The sequence below is a fragment of the Chenopodium album genome, chromosome 19, assembly GCF_948465745.1.
Source record: "Chenopodium album chromosome 19, dcCheAlbu1.1, whole genome shotgun sequence".
NCBI lineage: Eukaryota > Viridiplantae > Streptophyta > Magnoliopsida > Caryophyllales > Amaranthaceae > Chenopodium > Chenopodium album.
Genome location: NC_137852.1, coordinates 36,735,821 through 36,762,022, shown reverse-complemented (window position 1 = coordinate 36,762,022; position 26,202 = coordinate 36,735,821). Strand labels below are relative to the sequence as shown.

The following is a 26,202-nucleotide window of genomic DNA, read 5'->3' as shown; positions in this document are numbered from 1 at the left end:
TTTTAATTAAAAAAAAAAAAGTACCGATAAAAGATCTAGCTCCAAGTACTTGTAGAAGTACATTTCATATACATTACTCTGTCTAGTCTGGATGGAAACTCAATCCTGCATGAGGGTGCAGCAAAGATGAACATACCGGGAAAAACACCAGAAAAACCATCTGCTTTCTCAATCAGCTCATCAACAGGTAAAGCTAAAGAGACTCATCCTTCTCCTGTCCTAGCAGTGCTGCAGAAGGATACATATTGGTACCCATTCCCAGTCGACGCCCTGTTTCCTTAGCAATTGCCAATTGGTCACCTAGCATGATCATATGGAAAGATCAATATATGGTAATATAGTCTAGATCCCAACATAATAAGAAAATTTCTCATCCATGCGAGAACTTCTTCTTGCTAAGACATACCAGGTGTACTCATTAATAAGAGAAAAAAATTTAATTGACACTACTCTAACATATCACATACAATCATTACAGACCTAACTACAAGTCTACAACTTCAGATTACACAGGACACATCTCTTTTTAAGTAATACTTGTATATGAAGTAGTTCTCCACATTTACTATCAAGAGAGTTGAATATAGTACCAAAAGCCACTCTAGGTAAATTGTGACCTCTTATTGTGATTTTGTGAAGTAACAAGAAGGCGACCGCTAAGTTTGGAGTAATGTTCTAGTATTATAAGAGGGACTTTATCACCTTTACAGTTGGTTTTTGCACAAAATTTGAGAGGGATGCAACTGCAGTCACATGAAGGATAGGTAGCGCGATTTTGTTCAGTACTACTGAAAGACAGACAAATCAATATTCAATAGTATCTGTCTCGTGGAGTTGTGGAAAGAGAGCCTCAGACAACCAAAAATAGTAGCATTAATATGGGAAGGGCCTTACAGCTAATATAATCATCAACAAGTGCAAGCAGAATCATACTATACCAAATACCACAGGCTCAATTGCAAAAGGTTGCTAATTCAAATAGAGAGAAAAGCAAAAAGAGAAATGAAGAGTAGACAGCAGAGCAAACGAAGTGGGCACATTGAAATCATGGATAATCTCAAAGTTTCAACATACAATACAGATTACTCCGACATTCAATATAATGTTCCAATTCCATGATTTTACGAAACCAATGGAAGAGAGCAAAACCAGGAAAGAGAAGGAAAAGAATGTATTTACACTGTAGACAAGCTACAATAAATTTCAAGTTCTTGCTTTTTAAAGGGTCCCAGATAGATATAGAGTACTACATTTCATATTATACTGTTTTACTAAATCCTTCATCATTACAGGGGAGATATAAACTTCATAAGCTACGTAGCTAGCCCTCTATTGATTAATAATCTAATGAACTAATTTTAGTATTAGTTTGATATAAGACATGCTTGCAGAACCCAGATATCACAGCAATCATCTTCCTTTCAAAGTTGATCTTCGTCTTGGCTTCATTTTCAATTTGTGATGTACAATGGGATTCTTTACCTGTTTCAGAACATTAGATGATTAATGTCAAATCATGCGAAAAACTAAAAAATCCAAAATACTAAAGCATACAACAATTCCATATACCAATCATAAACAAAGCACAAAGATGGCAATGATAGACTCACATACTATAGCCATAATTAATTCGTTCATTTGATTCTCAAGATTTTTATATTCAAGAATTTGCCAATTCCGGTTATAACTTGTGACAAGCTTTAGGGGAAATGTCCAATTATATTCAGATATTTGTTTAAGCAAAACTGGTGACATTTTTGTAATTTTTAGAGCATAATTTCCCATAATACCCCTTTTTCCTTGAAAATACGAAACTACCTCTCATGTTCCTATGAATTTCCCCATAATGCCATGAGCTTTGACTCCTAAACAAAAGCATGGCTCATTGAATCAGGAGTGAAAACAAACAACAATGCAAATAAGAGAAGTTTAGAGCTTAATTAGCAACTTAAGATGGGAATTACAGATCAGATCATATTGTTAGCAACTCATAGCAGCAAACAATAGCTTAGTCTCCACCAAGACAATAGATTGAGCTAGATAATGCCATAAAACTTGGGATGCTTTCCATTATATGCCTTACCATGCAACATACATAGGAAGAGTAGGGTTTCAATTCAAATGACTAATTCCATCCTAAATAACAACAATTCCACTCATTTTATTGAAAAAAAATGACTAATTCATCCAAGCCATACAGAGTAGGGTTTGAATTCAAAGCATAATAATAACATAATTCAATCAATTAGTATACCAATTGGGTTCAACCAAATCTATGAAACACATTCAATCTAAAATCAAAACTAAATTCGAAGCCCTAACCCTAATTAAGATAACTGTTTTAAAATTTTGAGTTATTAAAAGTTAGGGTTTTGAACCTGGCGAGATTAATTGATCATAGCGAGCTTCTCCTGATAGTGACGATACTCGTTATCGATTTCAGCAGCACGAGCACGAACACGCTTCAACTGAGACAACAATTGCTTTTCATCTTGAGCAAGCATCTTCCTCTTCAATAAAGCATCATTTATCTTGTTGTTCAATTCATCCTTGCTGTAATCAGGCTCCTTCTTCTCTTTCTCCTTCTCCTTCTCCTTCTCCTGATTCTTGGGCTCAAATGGTGGTAATATTAAGTTGAGATCATCGTCGATGACATTACGGACCACAAAAGGGCGAGTGAGCTTAGCAGGCTTGGAATAATCGATGCTGGAAGTAGCACGTTCCTTGGCCATGAATTCATCAACCCAATTTGAGAATTCAACTTCCCTCATTGTTTTCCTTACGGCCGCCGACTTCCAGTCTCCATCCGCCATCCTTGTTGTTTTCTTCTCCATCGGACTCTTGCGCTTTCTCTCTATACCAAATTACCAAGAAAGGTACAAGATTTAATTTTAATTATTTACAAAAAGTGTAAAGGATTAAGTCAAAACTTAGACAAAATTGAAATATAATCTTTTTTTTTAAAAAATAATTTATTCTGCATTTAGGTAAAATTATCATGTATTTAGTAAATAAATTATTTTTACTTAATATTACTAGTCGTTGGAGCACGCTCGTTGCGCGTGCCACTCCGACGGCAAGATAAGTACAATTCGCGGCCGTGTTTGTTTTTCTGATATTCGTGGTTGTGTTTGGGCTCCGACTTAAATTACTTACACTGTTTTAAATGGGTCAAGTATGCTTAGTGTATATAGATTTAAAGTTAAATGTATCAAAATGTTATTAGTTAGGATCCTCTTTATTAATATTAGTTGGAGTTGGAGTCTTTGTTTGTTGAACATGGATTGTGTTTATTGTATTGTTGGTCATAAATAAAGATTATGAATATGTTAGGTCAATGGACTATTGGCTATTGGGTTATGACTTATGAGTACAAGTGGCCAAATAATTAAATTTAGTGCAAAAAAGAAAGTTACATTTTTGAAAAAGTGTACTAAGGGTCTGTTCTCATTGACTGAGATGAACTGAACTGAACGTAGTAGAGCTGAACTGAATTGAACAGAACTAAAATGAATATTTTATGAGAGAATGAAATTAGGAGCTGAACTGAATTGAACTGAATTTATTAGAGCTGAATTGAACTGAAAATGAGAACAAGGCCTTAGTAGGAGATATAATATGGCCTATTTTGTTATTACTGAAGGAGTTATGTCTTCGATAAGTGCAATTACTAGATATATCAAGGATCACTATTATGGAGATAATAAGTTCATTCTATAAGGTCGTCAATATCTGGTGCTAGATATGATAATTGATCTTTGGGTTAGTTAAATAGCCCAAAGCCTTATAGAATGGATCCTATGAGGTCACACAACAAGGGTATTGGGTTAAGCAAGTTAGAGGCCCATTAATGGGCCTCATGAGCAATTAACTAATCATGAATTGGATTGGGCTAGCATAGTTGGATTGGAATTAGGTTTTGGACTTTTGACATGGGCTCCTATTTAGAGATGAGATCTATAAATAAGATCCATGCCTAGGGTTTGCAGTAAGCAGTCATAATTCACACTCAGTGAATTTTGACATCAAGGCAACCAATCCCAAAACCCTAAACATTCTCCTCACTCACGGCCCTCTTCTCTCCCCTTCACGTCCGTACGTGCGGCGCCTCTCATGGTGGCTCGTGGTGTTCGTCGTGGTGGTTTGTGGTTAGCTCGTGTCTCTCTTCTACGTTGAAGGTTGATTGAAGCGTTCAATCACGACTAACTAGCATTAGTGGATGTCTTAACTTGTGCCCGTGGACCAAGTAGAGGAATCACGCTTGGGGTTCTTTATCTCCCTTTGTTCTTGCTCGATCGCACGTGGAATCACGCTTCAAAGGTACAATTATTTGTTCTTTATGTGTTATGCATTAGATCTTTGGATTAGGTACTGTATGAATATGATTCATGTTTATTTCTGCTGCGTAGTACATATAAACCTCTACAGTGGTATCAGTTAGCCTATTGCATTTACGCATATTGCCAATAATTCTTTGATAATCCACAATTTTAATTCAATTAGGAGGGAGAATATTTAATTATGGGTCAATTATTATATTAAATGTGATTTAACTCTTGGAATTGATTAAATGTGATTTAATAATGCTCAAAATAGCCATGAAGAGATCCGAATTTTGCCCTAGTTTATTCGAATTTTTTCGAACGCTAACCCTAATTTTTCGAAAATTTCGAACCTAATTAGCCCTAAAATCTGATTTTGTGCTTGATTTTGTTTGATTTCGTTTGTTTAATGATTCATAAATTTAATCTAGTTGATTTAATGTATAAATTGTTAATTGCATGATCAATGATTTGATTTAAAAGTTAAATTAAATTGGGGATTGTTTTCATGAAGAACCCTAGATTTTAAAATTAGATTGTGAATTTAATTTTAAATTGCATGAATTAGCATAAAAGTTATGTTTTAATTTATCATGGACCACATGAATTTTATTTAACAAAAGTTGTTGATTAAAATTGAATCAAAAAAAAGGAAGGATTTAAGGTACGGCAGCCGCGGCTGGGTGGCACTGCCACGGCGACTGCCGCACCAGGTGGTCCAGGAGGGAGGGCGGGGCTGGGCAGGGTGCTCGGACAGCAGCAGCAGCGACAGCAGTGCCGCGCAAGTGTTGCGTGTGCTGCTGCTGCCCTTGCGTCGCTGCTGTACAGCGTACACCGCAAGGTGTGCGGCCACCGTGGCTGGCTTCGGCTAGCCACACCACGGTGGCTGGCGCACGTTTTTCAAAAAAAAATCTGTTTTTTGAAAATTTATTTCAAGATAATTATGAATTATTTTGAGATAAAATCAGTTTTATTTTGGATAAGTTTAAATTTTTTGAAAATATGATCTTTTATTTGAAAAGATAAAATTTGTTTTATTTGGATAAATCTTTTATTTAAGGATAAAATCAAATATTCAAAAGTTGTTATATTTGATATTATCCATATTTAAGTTGTTAAATTGGTAATTATCCTAAATTAAAGTGGTTAATTTTGGATAAGATTTGTTAGGATATTCTGAGCATATTCCAAAAGGATAATAATTGATTTAAATAATGTGATTATCCCATAATTATTTTTGGATATAATTGATTTAAAATATTGTGATTGGCTAGTAATTAGGATAGAATTTCCTAACTTTGTTAGGATAATCTTTGAGGATAAATATGATTTATCTTTTAAGATTAAAATAAGATTTGATCCTATCTCATGACTAATTTAGAATATATGATATTTTATTGATGATCATGAATAATATATGATATTGTCTAATTACATTAATTAAAATATGAGATATTTAGATGCCATGTTTCCTTAATTGTGAACATTCGATGTTGTAGTTTAGGAAAGCATGATGAGTGATTTATTATGTGGCAATTTTATAATATATGATGTTGTTTATTGCTATATAATGACTAGTATGGCCCGGTAGATTGCTAAATACGATCTGCGCATCGTGATGTATTTTTGTAATCTTAGTACGGTCCACGTACCGATGAAGTATTTTGTAATTTTATTTTATTTTATTTAAGTAGTAGATAGAATAGAGTAGAATTACAGGTTGCAGTTAATCCAAGAAGCCCATGAAGTGAAGGCCCAAAGGAGCAAGGTGGATGCGATCCATGATGATTCAAGTGGGAGCATTTACTTTATTAGTTTTCTTAGGATTAGGGGCCATGCTATGTCTTATTTATGCATTCAGTATTTTATGCATATTAGATTTTATTGATGTTTTGTGATGATGCGCTAGAGTTCACTATTTAATCACAACATAATAAATCTAGATCCCAGTAATATTGATGCAACTTTTCCAATTAAATACCCGACGAAAACCTTGATCGTTTGTGATGGGTCGGCCTCAGCAGAGCATCATAATATATCTTAGGGAAGTGGGGGTAGGACCGCATATCTACACTTTTAATTGGTTATATTCAACAAGGTTACCTAAACCGTTTAGAACCTTGAAGCTAAGAGTAATAATTAAACATGCGATGGTTAATTATTCAACCAAGAATTACAAGAGTTGTAATCAGTAAAGAGTTTACTCACCTTGAAAATGTAATGGTTGATTGCAGAGCCTCACTCTGGTTAATTATTGCACGAATAAAGGATCTTGGAATCACTTAATTCAAGTTGAGATCACTTAAATTGAATAGAGTGTTTTAAAGTTACCAATTTAATTCTCTTATGGTACTTTAAATTTTAATAAACATAATTGAATTTTGCGTTTACTTATAAGTAACATGTCGTTCTAATTTTATTATTATATATAATCTCTTCGATTGAAAATAAAGTTGAGAAACGTTCTCAAAAGTTTAAAAGATAATCCACAAACATATATTCCAATTTTGCTAAGATTTCTAAAAGACAAGTTTTAGAAATCCATGTCACATGTCTAAGGTTGGTTTTATTCAAAATGTTTGAGTTAAATACCAACACATCTTCATTTTGAAAAATGTTTCAAGGGATATAATGAGATGGGAGGTACAAACACTCTTAAAGACAAATAAAGAAATCCAATAAAATCTCTTATCTTCAATATGATTGAAAATAAGAAAGTGATTGGAAATCTCTATGATCAAAAGTTGATCAAATGACAGTATTCTTCATCTACTTTATATAGAGTTTAATACTTGATTAAACTCAAATATAAATAATGGTAGAATAGACTTAGCAAAATCATGAAAAATGCTTAAAGTAGTTGAGCAAGGTATCATTTGAACCTAAGAGAAATGTTCTAAGTGGCTCAAAGGGAAAGGTTTAGGAATATATGAGGATTGCATTAAGAAGTTATAGGCCAAGAATTGCAAACAAGTTGCTACTTCTCAAACCTAGAACTACTTACATGCTAAAAGTTGTTATGAACAACAAGTGTTTCAAATTAAATGGACCAATTCCAATTGATTAGATACTACCTCATATAGTTGGAAGGTAAAAGAATGGAAATGTTCCAATTTAAGAATTATATCATAGAAATTGATTTAGCATATTGCTACTTCTTGGACATATGATGTCTTGTTTAGATCACTCATTGCACAATGTGATTGAACTAAAGGAAGAAGTTATGGCTAAAGGAGAAATAAATCTACAAGTTTAGAAGCAAATGTTGCTACTTCACAAGTAGAATCTACAAGTTTGGAAGCAAAAGTTGCAACTTTACAAGTAGAACCAGTTTTTCACCACTAATAATTGGCTAGAATTAAATAAATGTTATTCATTCTTGCCATTATCAAAACACCATTCAATGTTAGTAATGACTAAGCATCGAAGATTCAAAAAAACGTGGAATAAATGTTATTCTATGCTTCTTTGAGTCATAATGTGTTTTGAATTGCTAAATAGGTTTAAAATTCTATATGATAGAAATAATTAAACAATTTCTATATATATAAATTGTCTCTAATATGTCAATTAATTCAAATGAAAATGAAAATTGCATGCGGAAGATCCAAAGGGATGGACTTTCAATATCATTGGATTATGAATCTATTGATATATGTAATTATCATTCTAATTTGAAATTATGACTAGGTCACCATTTAGAGAAATGATGATGTGAACTCGAGGTCGAATACATATTGATGTAAGAAAACCAAAGGTTCAAAGGCTAGAGACGGACAACGAAACTTCATTTGTGATACGATCATTACTTGTGCTTAGTTGAAGCATAAGAGTGAAACTTTGAAAAGTTCAAAAATTTTCAGTATGAAGTTCAGTATCAACTTGACAAGATAATGATTACATTACAATATGATTGTAATTGTGAAAATTTAAGTCGAGACATGTACTTGGCAACACATTCAAAGTATTGCGATATGATCGTAATAATGAGAATTTAAGCCAATACCTTGATAAACATCCAAGAGTTGTGAAAATGTTTGACAACAAACTCCGAAAAACCTTGTGAAGTGTTTACGAAGGAATTCATCAATCTATATGAGATATATTTTGATAATGGATGTACATTACCTATCTTCCAACCATTGTTCAAGGGATATACTTTTAAGATAAGCTACAAAACTAAATGAAGAAAAGGTCAAATCAAAATGTAGCAAAGGCTTTATATGTGATATGGATATATAAGAAAAGTTCTTATTAAGTCTTTTCTACAAAGCAAGGAATAAAACATGTATTAAACCGTTTGATGCACGTTCGATTCCTATATAGAGCACGGGGTACTACTACACAACCATACTTAGCACAAAATGTTTGTTGCTCAAGTAGGTGCCCTTATGAAAATTGTTCCAAAAGGTCAAGTGGGAGTAGTGTAAATCTCAAAAGAGTTTGAGAAAAGCAACAAACAAACGTGGTTCAAACCATGATTGGTTCACCCTATGCTAAATATGCCTCCTCAAAAGGCAAGTGGGAGTATAAGAATCTTGAAAAGTTCGAGAGCCTTGAAAGAGTTCAAGAAAAGTGAATTCGAAAATCTTGAAGAAATTCGAGGAGTAATCGAATAAAAGCAACAATATGAGCATGATTCACCTCATGTCACGAATGACAACGCGTGGTCTCATTAAGTGTAATGGGATTAATAGCCATGTGTTGAAGGTAGTACATTCCAAGTACAAATCCTCTATATATTGTCGTTTCTCATTGAAAGCTAAACAAAGTTGTTGTATGAGTTTCAATTGTTGCGTAAAACCCACAAGGATGACTAGCATATGTAAAACTTAGTCAGAGAAATATGATTTCATATTGACTAAGAGTTCTAAAATATTTATTTTGGAACATGATGATTATGCAAGTAATAAAGATGATTTGACAAGTTATGACTCCAAGTGGTTTAAAACCATGAAATCTGAAATAGATTCTAAATCTGTAAGCAAGTGTATGACACTTGAGTAATTTGCCTAAATTGGGTGAAACCCAACATAAGCAAAACAGACAAGAAAGAAAAATGTTTTCTAACTAAAGCAAAGACTTGTTAAGGGGTTCAAGAGATTCTTAGTATGACTATGACTACGATGAAACCTTTACATTAGTCATGTTGCAAAGATCTATTAAAGATACTTTAGTGATTTCTACCTTATAAGATTTGGTAGATGGATTTCAAAACACTCTCTTGAAATTGTTCATGAAATAAGATTTGTATATGATACAATCAAAAGTTTGGAGATCCAATAATCCTAGGGATGCATAAAAGATCCATAATGGATTGAAATTAGCATCAGGGAGTTAATGTTCTTAATTTTGTGAGTTAATCAAATCGTTTGATGTTCTCGTTAAATGAAGAAAAGGTCTTGTATGTACAAGATGTTTAGTGGGAGCTATGAAGTCTTCTTGGTCTAATATAAAGAGAAATTATTCATTACTTGAAGAGTCAAGTGGTGGGTAATGCATTTTGTATGAAAATCTTGAAGAAGAAGATGAGTACATTTGGGATTCAAGATCTATATAGATAGGTCTCGAAGAATGTTTGAGTTTTGGTTAAGAAGCTTATATTGATAAGATTCTTATAGGGTTCAACATTATATTGAAAGGAGTTTCAATCCCATGTAACATGGCACATTGCTTAATGATTCAATACTTTGAGAAAGGTTGATGAAATTAAGATTTTGAGTGATGATCCTTATGCAATTTGCGAAGGATGCATCATGCATGTCATGGACTATACTTGTCTATTTGATTCATGTGTTCTTAGAACAAGTGATGGTAGATTTTAATCGAAATCCAATGTAACGTTGGAATACAAATTAGAAACTCCAAAGTTCCTTGCGAAAGGGCGAAGGAAAATTCTTAGTGTATGGAGATGAAAATGATTATAAAAATTTAGAAATTGCAAAATTCATGTTTATGAGAATGTCTCATGAACTCTACTTACTAAACCCCTTCCATGACCAAGGTATGAGAGTCATACTAAGGTTCTTGGATTGAAGCAAGTTATGTAATTTTAGTTGTGTATGTTTTGAGAAAGCATATTACAAAATTAGATACATTAGCTTGCAGAATTATGTTTATCAATTGAAACAAAGTTTCAATCTTATTTAATCGTGGTATCAAGATTAAATAAAATGTCCAAAATAATTATGAATTGATGGGCTCACTAGGTTGATGACCTTTTGAATGAAACCCCACAGGTGAACTAAATTCATATATTATTTAAGTTCCTAGTTCGGAATCATTAAAACTGGACATAAATGATTTCCAATAATGGACTAGCATGTTAAGATTGATTGGATAGCGCAGTTTCATGGGCTATAGGAGCGTAGTGATGCTCGGTCAATCACATGGATATGCATGAATGATGCATGATCGAACTATAGACCTACTTTGAAGTTCAAGTATAGAGCTTCCGGATATATTAGTGGATTCCTTTGACATGAGTGGAACATTGATCTCATTCAATGATTGTTTTAACTGTGGTACATTCAAACGTCTGGCCATAACTGGAGATTATAAAGGATGTTTCCCGGTTACTTCATGAGTTGAGTGGGAGCTTTGGTTGCCATAAGATTGGATTGAGTCTACCTATTTAATTAGGAATGTGTCTTGGCCCTTGAAGAGGGAGAATTCAGAAAATGCATGGCCGTGCTCAAATGGATTACATTGTAACCATTTGTTTTGTAATTCTAACTCATATTTCAAGAAAAGGATTTGTAGATTAATATGATCACGACATAAGATGCAATCATATTATCAAATCGACACACATTGACTTAAGGAATTTGAATATTGCGCACTTGTCTCAGACAAGTGGGAGATTGAAGGAGTTATGTCTTCGATAAGTGCAATTACTAGATATATCAAGGATCACTATTATGGAGATAATAAGTTCATTCTATAAGGTCGTCAATATCTGGTGCTAGATATGATAATTGATCTTTGGGTTAGTTAAATAGCCCAAAGCCTTATAGAATGGATCCTATGAGGTCACACAACAAGGGTATTGGGTTAAGCAAGTTAGAGGCCCATTAATGGGCCTCATGAGCAATTAACTAATCATGAATTGGATTGGGCTAGCATAGTTGGATTGGAATTAGGTTTTGGACTTTTGACATGGGCTCCTATTTAGAGATGAGATCTATAAATAAGATCCATGCCTAGGGTTTGCAGTAAGCAGTCATAATTCACACTCAGTGAATTTTGACATCAAGGCAACCAATCCCAAAACCCTAAACATTCTCCTCACTCACGGCCCTCTTCTCTCCCCTTCACGTCCGTACGTGCGGCGCCTCTCATGGTGGCTCGTGGTGTTCGTCGTGGTGGTTTGTGGTTAGCTCGTGTCTCTCTTCTACGTTGAAGGTTGATTGAAGCGTTCAATCACGACTAACTAGCATTAATGGATGTCTTAACTTGTGCCCGTGGACCAAGTAGAGGAATCACGCTTGGGGTTCTTTATCTCCCTTTGTTCTTGCTCGATCGCACGTGGAATCACGCTTCAAAGGTACAATTATTTGTTCTTTATGTGTTATGCATTAGATCTTTGGATTAGGTACTGTATGAATATGATTCATGTTTATTTCCGCTGCGTAGTACCTATAAACCCCTACAATTACATGCAATGTATTAAATCATGTAAACATGCATATGTTTTATATATAAAAACTGCTTTTTATCTCAAAAAAGAAATGTGGACCTTATTAACTATAGAAGGAATTGTGGGTGTTATTAACTCAAAAAATACTCTTATTTTAACTCAAAAAAACATAAACATATATAATCTTGAAAATATATTTAGAAAGTCTAGTTGTTTTTGACTTAAACAAAGTTGCTCAGTTAGACATATGGACATATAATAGTTGTAATACCCCTCATGATTGCTTTAAAGGAGTTTGATATACTATTCATATCAACAAGATGTATCTTCCTTTTAGGAAGCCCATATTCTAATAATACTCCATAGTTAAGCGTGCTTGGCTGGGAGTAGTCTTGAGAGTTTTCTTGGGGTGCGCACGAGTGAGGACAAAATGCGCCGGAAGGACTTGTGTTGGTCTATGGGGACTATATGCATGTGATTTAGCTAAAGTTTATTTTTTGTTAAATTTATGTCAATTTTGACTAAGAAGTAAACTCTTGATGGCCAATATGATTCCCAAAATCTATACCGAATAACTTATTCAACATGTAATCAAAATGATTTTCGAACACGTAAATTGAGGGAAAATTAGTAATGGGGAATACATAGAACACACCATCACATTAGATCATCCAAAGCTTAAAAAACCCCTAATTATTTCTCAGAAGTTTTCAAAAAAATCATCCATTTTTGTTACAGAAAAAAAAAGAGCAATATTTTTAAAACCCTCCTAGTTATTATTTATTTAAAATAGAGATGTATTTTATGGTTAGATAAGTCTACATATAACACCCTCAAGTAGTTGGTAAAACATCTAAATTAAGAAACTGTGACACTAATGTAAGATCAACAATATTTTTTGACCCCCTAATTATTTCTCAGAAGTTTTTAAAAAAAATCATCCATTTTTGTTACAGAAAAAAAAGAGCAATATTTTTAAAACCCTCCTAGTTATTATTTATTTAAAATAGAGATGTATTCTATGGTTAGATAACTCTACATATAACACCCTCAAGTAGTTAGTAAAACATCTAAATTAAGAAACTGTGACACTAATGTAAGATCAACAATATTTTTTGAGGTACAATTATGAGTTCTTTAATGACTCATTATGATATTCTTGATAATCTGGCAAGGGAGTTTAAATAGAAGACATCGATCTTACAAATTTGTTCTAGATTAGCACTATCTATTGCTTTTATCTTGGACGTTTTCCAGCTCTCGACATCTCTGCAGCAATGTTTCCTTACCTGTAAAAATGTAGCATACCATACACTTCATCAAAAATTGCATTCCAGTAATAAAAAAATAAAACAAAAATACCATACATTTCAGTCATTACTCAATAATCGGCTAATCAGGACACCATCTACCAATAAGCTATATTATTTTAGTATTACCTCTTTAAGATACAAACCACTCTGCAATTTTGCTGCCCGACAATCAATAAAAGAATAAGGTGTACTAATTGTCACTAAGGCAACTATTTCTATCCTTATTAGTTACCTAATTGGTTTGGCAAATAGACAATTTCTAGAAGAAATGGCAATGTATGTCATAACAAAGCTTGAGCATATATAAAACCTAATAATTAAGCTGCTGAGTACAAACGTAGGTTTTTCTGAGACAAATCGATCATATGAAATAAAACCAGCACAAGTGAACAAACTATGCAGTATTTGATAGCCTTATACTGTTTTTCCAGATCAGGTGCACAATTACCCTCTCAAGGTGGCCTGTAGAAGGTGGCTACTACTTTTCCTCCTAAAAAAAAATAAAAAAAAGGTGGCTACTAAGAAATAATGTCCAGGGAGAAGGGGACAGGAGCCTTGAACCTTGGATGACCTAGGTAATGAGCTGATGGAAACCGGGGCATCCAATCACTTGACTCTACTCAATTCTTGATTAATAATAGCTTAACACTATGATCCAGGAAATTGCTAGCACTAATAAACCAGACATTCCAAAAATCAATCCAAGTCCAAGCTCCAAAATTCATCTATATACATATAATAGCAACAACTCATATATTTTTGACTTCCTAAGTATGAAACAGAATCAGCATCACCAGGGGCAAAAATTTCAGTATCATCATAATTTAATTTGACTAATAATTAGTCAATATATATTTCATATAATTTATTAGAAGATGCACATTCAATAATTGAATAACTGAAGAAAATATGCAACCGAAAAAAAGAAATCAGGCAAAGAGCTAACCATGCAAAGAAGAAAATCTTGCTATTTTGGCAATTATCAGATGTCAAAATCATAACCAAAGACCCATATCAACGAACATTTTCCGGTAAGGCAGCCAAAATTCATCTTAGCTTTTGGCTGGATTGCCATCCTTCTCAACTGCAACTCCTCTTCTTCTCATCAATATTGTCTCCATCGCTGCATTCATCGCACTTTAAATCATTATTTCATTATTTCTGTGAACAATAAATCAAAACCAGCAAAAAACTATGTCAACAAATCAATTTTAAAATAGCATCAAAGCAAATTAAGAAATGATAAATGAAAAGAACTGTGTAAAGCTTTCTTCAAGTCTGCTTGAAACCTTTCCTCTTCATCTTCTTCAGCTTGTAATTGTCGAAGCGCTCTTTACCCACCGTCCCCCGGCCAACTGATTAACAAGCAAGCACATTATCTTCATTCTCCGAGAAAACAGATTATAAATTAATTTAACAAAGCTTCAGAAAGTAATGACCAATGGCAACAAAAGGTAATCATGGAAAATGATAAAGGTGGTTAGTGTTTTCCCAGTATCTACCCACTAATAGCAGCTTTTCATCTGATCAAAACTCAAAGAAAACCTTGACAGTTATAGAGCAGTTGCAATTCAAATTCTGTTGATTTTCGTAAAATATAAACTGATATTACCATGTGTTAGCTCTTCCTTTCACATCTTCTTCATTTTCATTATTATAAACTGATACTACCCATAGACAAGCCTTATTTTGATTTAGATTGTTTGTTTGCCCCAATTTTTGGTTTATTCTTTGAATGTAGAATATGATCAAGTTTATTTTGTAATTTACACCTAGCTAAATGTCCAGAAATCAACAACTAATACAAAAATGCACACAATTGATAGAAAAATAAGCATTATAATACAAAACCCAAAGCAAATTTAAGGAGTAAGAGATAACCAAGAGGAACCCTTGCTTTCCAAGAGTCCAGTAATACTAAAGACAGCATCAGCAGAGAATCAATTCAATCCACCATAACAAATTCAAAACAAAAATAGCAAAATTACAAGAAACAAAGGGTTAAGCATTTATCAGTCAATCGAGGAACCTATATAGCGATACTACTAAAACCTGCACACTTATTAATACTACATCATCAGATTGGAGGTGCAATTGGAGGTGAAGGTGAATCAATCGTAATGATTATGGGCTTAGGATGTGGCATTTCTCTTTCCATTTCTGGCAGCTTCTGTGGCTTCCTTGTTCACGGAATTTTTGTAGTTCGATCTAATTTTATAATGGATTTTGTTTCAAATTGAGATGTTGGAATAAGCAGTAGGAAGCTCTCATCAGAATTTAGCATAGCTTATGAGTTAATACTTTGAACTTATCTAAACTCAAGGTCAAAACAAAATTAGAAAAAAGCATAATACAAGCAAGATCAATCTACAAATGTAGGTAGTGTTAACTACGTGTACTCATGGCTAATTTAGTATATTGCACTAAAATTTCTGTGAATGAAAATGGATGGGAAATACATATTCCATATAGGATCAGCAGTTCAGCACAACACAAATATCAGTACATGCAGCCACGCAGGCACGAGCACAGACACACACACACACACAGTCAAGAACTAAAAGTGAATAGCAACTCACTAAATTGTGAAAGGTTTAGATACTAAAGAAAAGAAATTATATGATAAATAATCCCAAAAACTGAGAGCAATAATACATTATGCAATCAAGCATTATAGACTCACAGCTTTTTTGTCTGCAAGGTTTCTTCAACAATGAATGGGGTTGAGAACAGCAAGTTGAGGTCAATCAAGTCATCTACATCTTCTGGCAGCTGATCTAACGTTGTTGGTTTTGTCATTTTTAGAGTTTAAATGCTGAAATTGGTTCAGATTGTGTACTTCAGATTTTTTATCAAAATAGTAAGAAGGATTTTTTGACTTTTACCACCAAAAAAATAAAAAAAATGTTTTTTACCACCAAAACTTCTAAAACTTTTATTTTACCACCAAATAAAAAATTAAAAGTTGTTTTTTACCACATGCCGTCAAAAACCTAACGGAATTTTTTTAATTCTTTGTTTTTCGTGTCAAACACATGCTCTTTAAGTGTTTAGGGGGGCACTTTGGTTCTATGGGACCAATTTGAGGTCAGAATTAACAAAAAATGTTCGAAAATGCCTCGTTTTGCGTGTTTAAAAAAACCTCGATTTGCGAACACGCAAAACGAGGCATTTCCAATCATTTTTTGTCAATTCTGACCTCAAATTGGACCCAAAGGGCCAAAGTGCCCCCCTAAACCTATGAAAAACATCTTTTGCGCACGAAATTCGAAGAAATTTTTTTTAAACCGTTAGATTTAACGGTTTTCTTGACGTTTGGTGGTAAAAAACAATTTTTAGAATTTTTTTTGGTGGTAAAATAAAAGTTTTAGAAGTTTTGGTGGTAAAAAACAATTTTTTGATTTTATTTGTGGTAAAAGTCAAAATTTCCTAGTAAGAAAAACATGTTTTGTTCCTCGAAGTTGCCATTTTCAAAAATGTTAAGAAAATTCTATCAATCTTTTACAAAAATTAAAATTGCCCATAATTTAACAACAAACGATTAAATGTAGCCTTTATCTTTTTATCATTCCTTATTTGTGAGTAGCTTTTTTAACTTACAAAGTAATAAGTAACAAATCTAAGTACCCATTTTATGTAAGATCATCATATTCATCAAATGACATAAACAAAATTGACAAAATTACTAAGAATATGAAATAATTAGTAAAGAAAATACGAAAACAATTAAATGAAAGAACCCAAGAAAATTGAGAAAATTCGAAGAAATTGTAGTAAAAGAAGTAAGAATAAGAGGTAAATGAAGATAAAAAATGTAGAATATAAATGAGAAATTACAGTTTGTTAATTGCTATTATTAAAAGGCAATGAAGCTTTAGCTAAATTTGTTTCTCTTTTATAAGCTTGACTTGAAATGGTTGGAGTTTGGAATGAACAATTGACAAGTATGAGACTATGACAAGGCTAATCAGAAACTTAATTAAATAACCACACACCAAGAGCAAACGCCACAAATAACAAGACCTGGCGATGGCATTGGTGAGAGGCTTGGAACTTGCTCTTAATAAGGCCCAGTACAATTCGCAGAACATCAAATTGTGAAGATGATGACCATGAAGCGCACCGCGTCAAGCATTGCCTGATGCATAAATCATTGCTTCAGAAACCTAGTAAATCTTTCATCAATTAGAGATGGATAACAACAATGGGTTTTATTATTATTAAAATTATTTACCTAATTTGTACCTTGCTTGACATACTATACAGGAAAACAGAATGAGAAACAAATTACACACTGTAATTAATGAAGAACAGATCAAAGTCTAGGCATTGAGCTTTGTCAAAAGAACACAAAGAATATGAATACACAGACTACACATCAAAGTCACCAACACTATCAAAGATACTGCATTTATCAAGCATAAAATACTCGATATTCTATCAAGAAAAATAATGGAGTGGTAACTCGCATCATTACAGACCTTCAGCATAGAAGGGGAAATTCACGCCAATTACCGTTCTTCCTCCCTCTTCTGCTTTTTCAAAACCGACTCCGGTACAACAACTTTAGTAGCCTCAAAAGTACCAATCAATCATCCATTAAAACCAAAACCAAATACTCAGATCATATAGCCTATAATTAAGCATCCGAAAACACTAAAACCAAATCAGCTCCTCCATTTCATATCAATTGCATATTACACATCCCAAATCAATGCATCATTAAAATTACATGTGTAAGCCATAATCCAAACAATTTGTTACACAGAACACAAATTTATCACCACAATTTGAATATTAACCACAAAAATCTATTTAATTTCTGCGATTACTTGACATATTTATACTAAAAACAAATAAAATGTAAACCTTTCCCACATTTTATTAGGAAAACACACAACGTACTCCAAATTTTTCGCAGGAAAGGAAGCTAAATCAATTAACATTCAAATAAAAGGAAAAATTTAATCAAAGAGCTGAACATTCAAACAATTAGAACACGACAGTGAAAGAAGAGAGAATCAAACCTGGAGATCAGAGAATCATCAAATAACCTCTCAAGCTTTTTCAATGGAGATGAAAGTCCAGGAGTTTCAGTGGAGGGTTGGAGAAAGCTCAGAAGAGAAAGGAGAGAGAGAATTGTACCTAGAGATCAACAATTTAACTACAAATCAGACAATTCAACCCAAAAGAACAATAACTCACTCAAATTCAACCCAAGAAACGAAAACCAAAAACCAAGAACAAATCGATCAAATAAACCCCAAAATACTCGAAAATCAATCGAACAAATAAAGACAACAAATCAAAAGCAAATCAATCAAATAAACCCCAAAATAATCGGTAACCAATCGAACAAATAAAGCCAAAAAATCGAAAATAAACCGATCAAATAAACCCCAATAAAAACGAAGCGATTTCGCACAAATACACCCACAAAGATTCAACCCAAAAAATTCGAATACACATTGAACATATTGAAAACAACAGGAACATATATGTAAATCCACGACAATCAACCAATCAAACCCAAAATTTTGAAACTAAATCAGGAGAGAGAAACGAGATCGAACCTGATGAATGTGACGATCGGAAAGTCATCTTCGCAACCTCAGACGCCGAGAAGAGTCGAAGCCCCATCGTCGAAAGGGATGATCGGTGGTCTTGAGTCTTGACTTACTGAAGTTTTCTCTCTAGGTTTCTCTCTCCTTGTTAGTATCCAAAGCATTTCCTCCACGCAACCCTGAGAAACTTCGCACTCTATATCCGGGGGCTTGTGTAATGGATCAACAATTGGGCCAGCCCATAAGAGTTTACCACCGTAGGGCCAAGAAGAATCACGTGCAACAAGGGAAGAAAGCTCAAGAGCAATTCAATTTCAACGGTAACCAAGAGGCAGGGGAGACTAATTTGGAAGAACAGGGGAAGCAGTAGCATTTGTCAAGCAAGCCAATTCGGGAAAGAGACAAGCTTGAAAAGGAGGAGACACCACTTTAGCAACTATGACAAAGTGACTGTGAATCCCAAATTGTAGAAGTCAACCTTAATTAGTTTAGGGCAAATTGTAGTGCTTGAGTATAAATTGTAAGAATTGTAGTGTAGCCAACTTATCCAGAAAATTGTGAGAACAAATTGGAGAGTAGTAGCCTCAAGCTACCTTTTGAGAGTGATAGCCTTAAGCTGTTATCTATCCTAGTGCTGTAATCCTTTTGACAAAATTAATCAATCATACTCAAGCTTTTGCCTTAATTGTGTTAAATTAATTAATTACATTCGCACAAACCCGGTTCCTTACAACTTGGTATCAGAGCAGGACGGTCATGGCGGGCGGACCGTCGCTGAGTCAACGTGCTGACGCGGCGGACGAGAGGTTGGATGCGGTTGAATCACGGTTGAAGTCGATAGAGGACAAATTTCAAGAGCAAGAAGAGTCCATTGGGCGCGCCGTGGCGGAAGCCGTGGGTAAGGCCATGGCTGACACTCAAAAGGCCATTACCGACAGTTTCGCCACCCTCTTCGAGAATGAGAGGAAGAGACAGGAGGATGACCGAATTCGACTGGAGGGTAGGATTGACCGTTTTCGAAAGGATTAAGAGATGCAGACTAATCTGGCGGTGAAGGAGCAAGAGAAGTTCAGGGATGAGGTCAGAGCGGTCTTGGAGACGGCGGGGATAAACCGACCCCCACGACCACCTTCACCACCGCTGCATCAATTGGTGGGAGAGAACAGTCAAAATCATGGAAGAGTATAGGAGGAGGTTCATCGAGGCGGCTTTTCCCTTGGATGATATCCCAGAAGAAATTATGCGGGGACAGTTTATTAATGGGTTGAATGAAGAGATAAAGGCGGAGATCCGACTCTTGGACCCGAACACCTTGGATCGGGCCATGGATCTGGCCGGAAAAATTGAAGCCAGGAATCGGGTTAACAAGGGTAAGGCTAGTGTAGGTCCATGGCGAAGCGGGTCAAGTTTGGGTGGCCCAAGCTCGAGCGGGTCCAGCAGCAATGGGGGGCTCATCTCTACTTATGGGCTGCCCACTAACACTGGCCCAAGTAGAACATGGCCTAGAGCAAATGAATCACAAGGGTCAGTAAGTTTCAACAAGCCCATCTATAGTCAAGGGACAAAATCCATCAATGAGCCACGCAGATTGACAGAAGCTGAACTACAAGAGCGTCGAGCAAAAGGGTTGTGCTTTCGTTGCGACGAGCGTTGGGGAGTAGGGCATCGATGTAAGAGAAAGGAATTGAGTGTGTTGATGGTGGCTGAGGGACCGGAGGTGGAAGATGAAACCGAAGAAGAGGAGGACGAGGAGGAGGTGCGTGCATCTCTATGTTCGGTGGTGGGACTTACAAATCCCAAGACCATGAAGTTGAGAGGAGAGGTGCAAGGCCGAGAGGTGATAATTATGATTGACCCCGGAGCGACACATAATTTCTTGTCACTCCGAATGGTGGAGGAGATAGGTGTGCCGCGAGATGGTGGAGGAGGATTTGAGGTAGCCTTGGGTAATGGGGAAACCGTGAGGGGTAGTGGCGTGTGTAGAGGAGTGGAGATCAAACTAGGGGGAGGCGTGGTGTTGGTAGAAGATTTCTTACCATTAGGCCTAGGCAACGTGGATGTCATTCTTGGTGTATAATGGCTTGAGAAACTTGGAACGGTGACTACGAATTAGAAAACTCATGTTATGAGTTTTGAGGTGGAGGGGAGGCCGATTACTTTGGTAGGAGATGCTTCTCTCGATAAAACTCAAGTGTCATTAAAGGCCATGATCCGCAACCTTTGCCATGATAAAAGGGGTTTGCTTGTAGAAGTAACTCGGGTGGAGGTAGCAAGGGAACCGAAGGAAGGGAGTGGGATTCCGGAATTTTTAAAGGGAACGATTGGTGGTTTCGAAGGGGTGTTCAATATGCCCAAGGGTTTGCCTCCCAACCGTGATCATGAACACGCAATTACACTAAAAACGGGTAGTAACCCGGTTAGTGTACGCCCATATCGATATCCCCAAGTTCAAAAGGATGAAATTGAAAAGCTCATCCAAGAAATGCTTGATGCCGGCATTATTAGACCCTCTACTAGCCCCTTTAGTAGCCCGGTCTTACTTGTGAAAAAGAAAGACGGTTCTTGGAGATTTTGTGTGGATTATCGTGCCTTGAACAAAGAGACGGTTCCGGATAAATATCCAATTCCGGTGATCGATGAGCTCCATGGAGCGGTGGTGTTCTCTAAGTTGGACTTGAAGTCCGGATATCATCAAATTCGGGTGAGACCCGAAGACACTCACAAAGCCGCTTTTCGAACCTATGAGGGGCACTACGAGTCTCTTGTGATGCCATTCGGGCTAACTAATGCCCCGGCTACTTTCCAATCGTTGATGAACGATGTGTTTAGGCCATTTTTGAGGAAGTTTGTCTTGGTATTTTTTGATGACATTTTGATATATATTAGGAGTAAGGAAGAGCATGTGGAGCATGTGAGATTGGTGCTTGAGAAGTTGGCCGAGAATAGTTTGTATGCTAACTTGAAGAAATGTGATTTTGGGCAAGCCAAGGTAGCCTATCTTGGGCATATAATTTTGGCCCATGGGGTGGCCATGGATGATGAGAAAGTGGAGGCAATTGTGAAGTGGGAAAGGCCCAAGAACTTGAGAGAATTGCGGGGCTTTCTCGGTTTGACGGGTTATTACCGCAAATTTGTGGCTAAGTATGCACAAATTGCGGGCCCATTAACCTCCCAACTCAAGAAGGATAGTTTCGGTTGGTCTATGGAAGTTACTAAGGCTTTGGAGGAACTCAAGATGGCTATGGTCAAGGCCCCGGTACTCACTATGCCCGACTTTACTAAAGAGTTCATAGTGGAGACCGATGCCTCCGGGTTTGGTGTGGGTGCGGTCATGATGCAAGAAGGTAGGCCAATAGCGTACTTTAGTAAGTTGTTGGGGGTTCGAGCTTGGGAGAAATCGATTTATGAGAAGGAGCTCATGGCAATATGTTTAGCAATATTGAGGTGGAAACATTATTTACTTGGGAGGCATTTCATAGTAAGGACCGATCAACAAAGCCTACGATATATAACTCAACAAAGAGAGGTGAGTGGAGAGTATCAAAAGTGGATGCGAAAGCTTGTTGGGTTTGATTTCGAAGTGCAATATCGACCGGGGGCTTCCAATCGCGCGTGTGGCGGATGCATTGTCACGAAGAGATCAACCTAAGGTGCAATTGAGTGCGCTAATTCATGTTCCTGCTGTGAATTGGGAAGAGCTAGAGAAAGAAAATGAGGCTGATGGTTGGCTAGCCCAAATCAGATTGGGCCTTGAGAAGGGAGAAGAGAGCCCAGTAGGCTTTCACTTAGAAGGTCAGAGAGTAATGTTTAAAGGGAGAGTTGTGATTCCAAAAACATCTCCTTTCACTCAGAAGCTGCTCCATGAATATCACGACACCTCAACCGGCGGCCATGACGGAGAGGTCAAGACTTACCTCCGCCTTGCCGCCGACTGGTTCTGGGTCGGAATGCGACGGGCCGTGAGCGAGTATGTTCGAAGGTGTGTCATCTGTCAGAGAAACAAGGCAAGTCAGCAGATTCCGATGGGGCTATTGCAACCACTCCCCATTCCGGCGGCCGTATGGGAGGATATCTCCATGGATTTTGTGGCGGGGCTACCGTTGTCTAAGGGAATCGATTCTGTTCTTGTGGTGGTGGATCGTCTTTCGAAATATAGTCACTTTATTGGGCTAAAACACCCGTTCAACGCCTTGAAGGTGGCGGATTACTTTGTGAGGGAGGTGGTGAGGTTGCACGGGTTTCCTTCCTCGATCGTCTCCGACCGAGATAGGGTGTTCATGAGTATTTTCTGGCGTGAGCTTTTCCGTCTACAGGGGACCCACTTGAAACGGAGCACCGCCTACCACCCGCAATCCGACGGCCAGACCGAGATCGTCAACAAGGGGTTAGAGTCCTATTTGCGGTGTTTTATCTCCGATCAACCGAAAAAGTGGGCTAATTAGTTGCATTGGGCGGAATACGCCTATAATACTTCTCCTCATTCCGCAACCAAGCTCACACCCTTCAAGGTGGTTTACGGCCGTGACCCTCCCAAGCTGTGGAGAATTGGTAATTGACAGACCCCTGTGAATGACTTGGAGGAGAGTTTGAAGGAGAGGGATGCGATGCTTGATGAGTTACAGGTTAATTTGTTGAAGGCTCAGCAAATTATGAAGGAATATGCTGATAAACAGCGTCGCGATGAGCAATTTGCAATTGGGGAGGAGGTATTTTTGAAACTGCAGCCATATCGACAGAAGTCCTTGGCAAGGCGGCCAAATGAGAAGCTTGGTGCTCGATTTTATGGGCCTTTTCGTGTGCTAGAGAAGGTAGGGAAGGTGGCTTACCGTTTGAACCTTCCTCCGACTTGCAAGATCCACCCCGTGTTCCACATATCACAACTCAAACGTGCGGTGGGGGTAACTCCGGTGAATCCTACAATTCTGGCCCAACTGACGGCGGAGATGGAGTTAATTGTGGAGCCCGGGGAGGTACTTGATGTTCGCGGGACAGCAATTGGGGCAAACACTCCACCGGAAGTTCTGATTAAATGGCGTGGATTTCCACCATTTGAAGCAACGTGGGAGGATAGTTTCTCAATCATGCAGCGTTTTCCGTCCTTCCACCTTGAGGACAAGGTGAATCTCGAGGCGCCGGGTATTGTAATGGACCAACAATTGGGCCAGCCCATAAGAGTTTACCACCGTAGGGCCAAGAAGAATCACGTGCAACAAGGGAAGCAAGCTCAAGAGCAATTCAATTTCAACGGTAACCAAGAGGCAGGGGAGACTAATTTGGAAGAACAGGGGAAGCAGTAGCATTTGTCAAGCAAGCCAATTCGGGAAAGAGACAAGCTTGAAAAGGAGGAGACACCACTTTAGCAACTATGACAAAGTGACTGTGAATCCCAATTTGTAGAAGTCAACCTTAATTAGTTTAGGGCAAATTGTAGTGCTTGAGTATAAATTGTAAGAATTGTAGTGTAGCCAACTTATCCAGAAAATTGTGAGAACAAATTGGAGAGTAGTAGCCTCAAGCTACCTTTTGAGAGTGATAGCCTTAAGCTGTTATCTATCCTAGTGCTGTAATCCTTATGACAAAATTAATCAATCATACTCAAGCTTTTGCCTTAATTGTGTTAAATTAATTAATTACATTCGCACAAACCCGGTTCCTTACAGCTTGAAGGCTAGCCATCATCTTCACAGCCTTCTTACCCTTACCAGATCTTTGAAATTGGCCATTTAACGCAAATGAAGCAGGGATGTTAGTTGATTGAATTAATGGCCCAGCCATGATTTCCGCCAGAAATCTGCATTTGATGAGAGTACTTGGTAAGCAATAATTTATAGATAGCAAAGCTCGGGATTGTAGAAGATAATTACAACAAAAAACACGTTCCAGAAACACATTTTAAAAAAAATATGCAAGTGCAAGCCTTATAATACATAGACCATGCTTGCCACCAGATTATATAAACAACTATAACAAATACCGCATAAAGAAACAACAAAAGGCTTACAGAGCATTGAAAAGATAAAGAAAAATTCAAATTCACATTAGAAAGAGTAACCATTTGTCATAAATTCTAAAAGTAAAAAAAGAAAGCCATTAACAAACAGAAATATACTATATGGAATCATGAAAACCATTCTAAAACTACAGTCACAACAATTGAAAGAGCAATTGAGCTTAAACACTACACAAATAACAAAGATAAGAGAATAGAATTTGAAACCAATGAAACGTCATGTAACAAGATAACACAAATCAAAATTTAATCATCACTACCTTACCAACCATACAAAGATAAGATACCACAATTCTAAACCACAGAAACATTATGTGATAAGATAACACAATTCGAAACACAATCATCACTACTTTCCCAAGCTGAGAAATCCTGAATATCACAACCCCTCCTTCAGTGCCTCACCCGGGACGAATCGCACCCAAACCAAACAAACATCTAAAATTAGCTACTGGATAAATATCATAATTCATACAACCACTAACAATCCATCTTAGCTTTTCACTAACTAAAACTTATCCAAATAACAATAACTTTCAAGATTTACATGTTCAATATGCCTCTCAATCATTCGCCAATAAAATCAAAATTCATACCCAAAACAACCTCGGATTATAACTTCATTTTTAGAAAATAATTGGCATGAATTATACTACGAAATGGGAATCCACATAGATATATTAATAAAAAATTAAAAAATCCAAGAACAATAAAACCCCAGAAAACCGACATCTACAATTGCAATAACACAATTTAACAAAGTAATAAGATAAACCCATTTCAAATTACACACCCAGAAAGAGATCCCAGAAAGGATTAAATAAACAAATGATAATAGAAAGAAATTAAGCAGAAATTCACAAAACCCTAACTTACAAAAACAAAGCTAAAGCACGGTTCGTCTATCGAATGGTTTTTTTGGACAACTTTCGATGGCAATCCTTGATTGATTTCGGCTCGGGGCTGTTCACTTTCACTCGGTCGCCGGTATTCCCCTTGCCTTCTTTCCTCGGATCTTCGAGCCCCCTACAATAAACAATACCAATTAAAGATAACCAAAAAAAGTCAAAAGAAAAGTGTAGAAGTTGCAGAAAAGTTTACCAGAAGAAAAATGGAGGAGAGAGAAAGTGAGAAAAGAGGGGATGAAATGGTGGGTGAGAGAAAGAGAAGAAGATGAAGAGACTTGTCCTTCCAGCTGAGAGGAAGGAATTTTGAGATGAAAACAAAGCGAGGGAAGTCGGTGTAAAAGCACGGCCCACTCTCAATTACAGCTATTACCCATAATGCAATTGATTAAGCAAGGGTAATTTGGGCAATTCATTAATTATAAGGGCATCTATGTAATAGCACCAGA

The 26,202-nt window shown here is 36.4% G+C and overlaps 2 protein-coding genes across 12 annotated transcripts; both read right to left on the bottom strand.

Annotated features, from left to right (window-relative positions):
• Window positions 1–1,016: 1,016 nt before the first annotated feature.
• Window positions 1,017–2,881, bottom strand: LOC145595400 (uncharacterized). The gene is made up of 2 exons (XM_081651808.1): window positions 2,379–2,881; window positions 1,017–1,482 (listed from the first exon to the last, which is right to left on the bottom strand). The coding sequence occupies exon 1, from the start codon at window positions 2,832–2,834 to the stop codon at window positions 2,388–2,390; it is 447 nt and encodes a 148-aa protein (XP_081507934.1). The 5' UTR covers window positions 2,835–2,881; the 3' UTR covers window positions 1,017–1,482; window positions 2,379–2,387.
• A 10,135-nt stretch (window positions 2,882–13,016) lies between these two features.
• LOC145593609 (uncharacterized) lies at window positions 13,017–24,604 on the bottom strand. Of its 11 annotated transcripts, none has more exons than XR_014102780.1 (7): window positions 18,848–21,661; window positions 18,302–18,419; window positions 17,270–17,440; window positions 15,958–16,089; window positions 14,564–14,629; window positions 14,221–14,435; window positions 13,017–13,250 (listed from the first exon to the last, which is right to left on the bottom strand). XR_014102780.1 is itself a non-coding variant. In XM_081649891.1 (6 exons), exons 1-4 carry the CDS (start codon window positions 18,912–18,914, stop codon window positions 14,547–14,549), a joined length of 411 nt encoding a protein of 136 aa, XP_081506017.1. In that variant the 5' UTR covers window positions 18,915–21,698; the 3' UTR covers window positions 13,017–13,250; window positions 14,221–14,397; window positions 14,532–14,546. The 11 variants fall into 11 exon arrangements, 3 of the variants coding, with proteins under 3 accessions (XP_081506017.1, XP_081506018.1, XP_081506016.1); XR_014102779.1 differs by having other exon boundaries at window positions 14,221–14,397; window positions 18,848–21,658; XR_014102778.1 differs by lacking the exon at window positions 18,848–21,661 and adding an exon at window positions 24,497–24,604 and having other exon boundaries at window positions 14,221–14,629.
• Between the last annotated feature and the right edge of the window lie 1,598 nt (window positions 24,605–26,202).

What these genes read in the sequence shown, in the direction of transcription:
- LOC145595400 (XM_081651808.1), bottom strand. Translation starts at nt 2,834, where the DNA reads ATGGAGAAGAAAACAACAAGGATGGCGGATGGAGACTGGAAGTCGGCG.
- LOC145593609 (XM_081649890.1), bottom strand. Translation starts at nt 18,914, where the DNA reads ATGGGGCTTCGACTCTTCTCGGCGTCTGAGGTTGCGAAGATGACTTTC. An exon ending in GATGATTCTCTGATCTCCAG is followed by an intron (nt 17,413 to 18,301) that starts GTTTGATTCTCT and finishes TTTATGCATCAG; the next exon opens with GCAATGCTTGACGCGGTGCG. An exon ending in ATTTGTGGCGTTTGCTCTTG is followed by an intron (nt 14,630 to 17,269) that starts GTGTGTGGTTAT and finishes CTTGTTAATCAG; the next exon opens with TTGGCCGGGGGACGGTGGGT.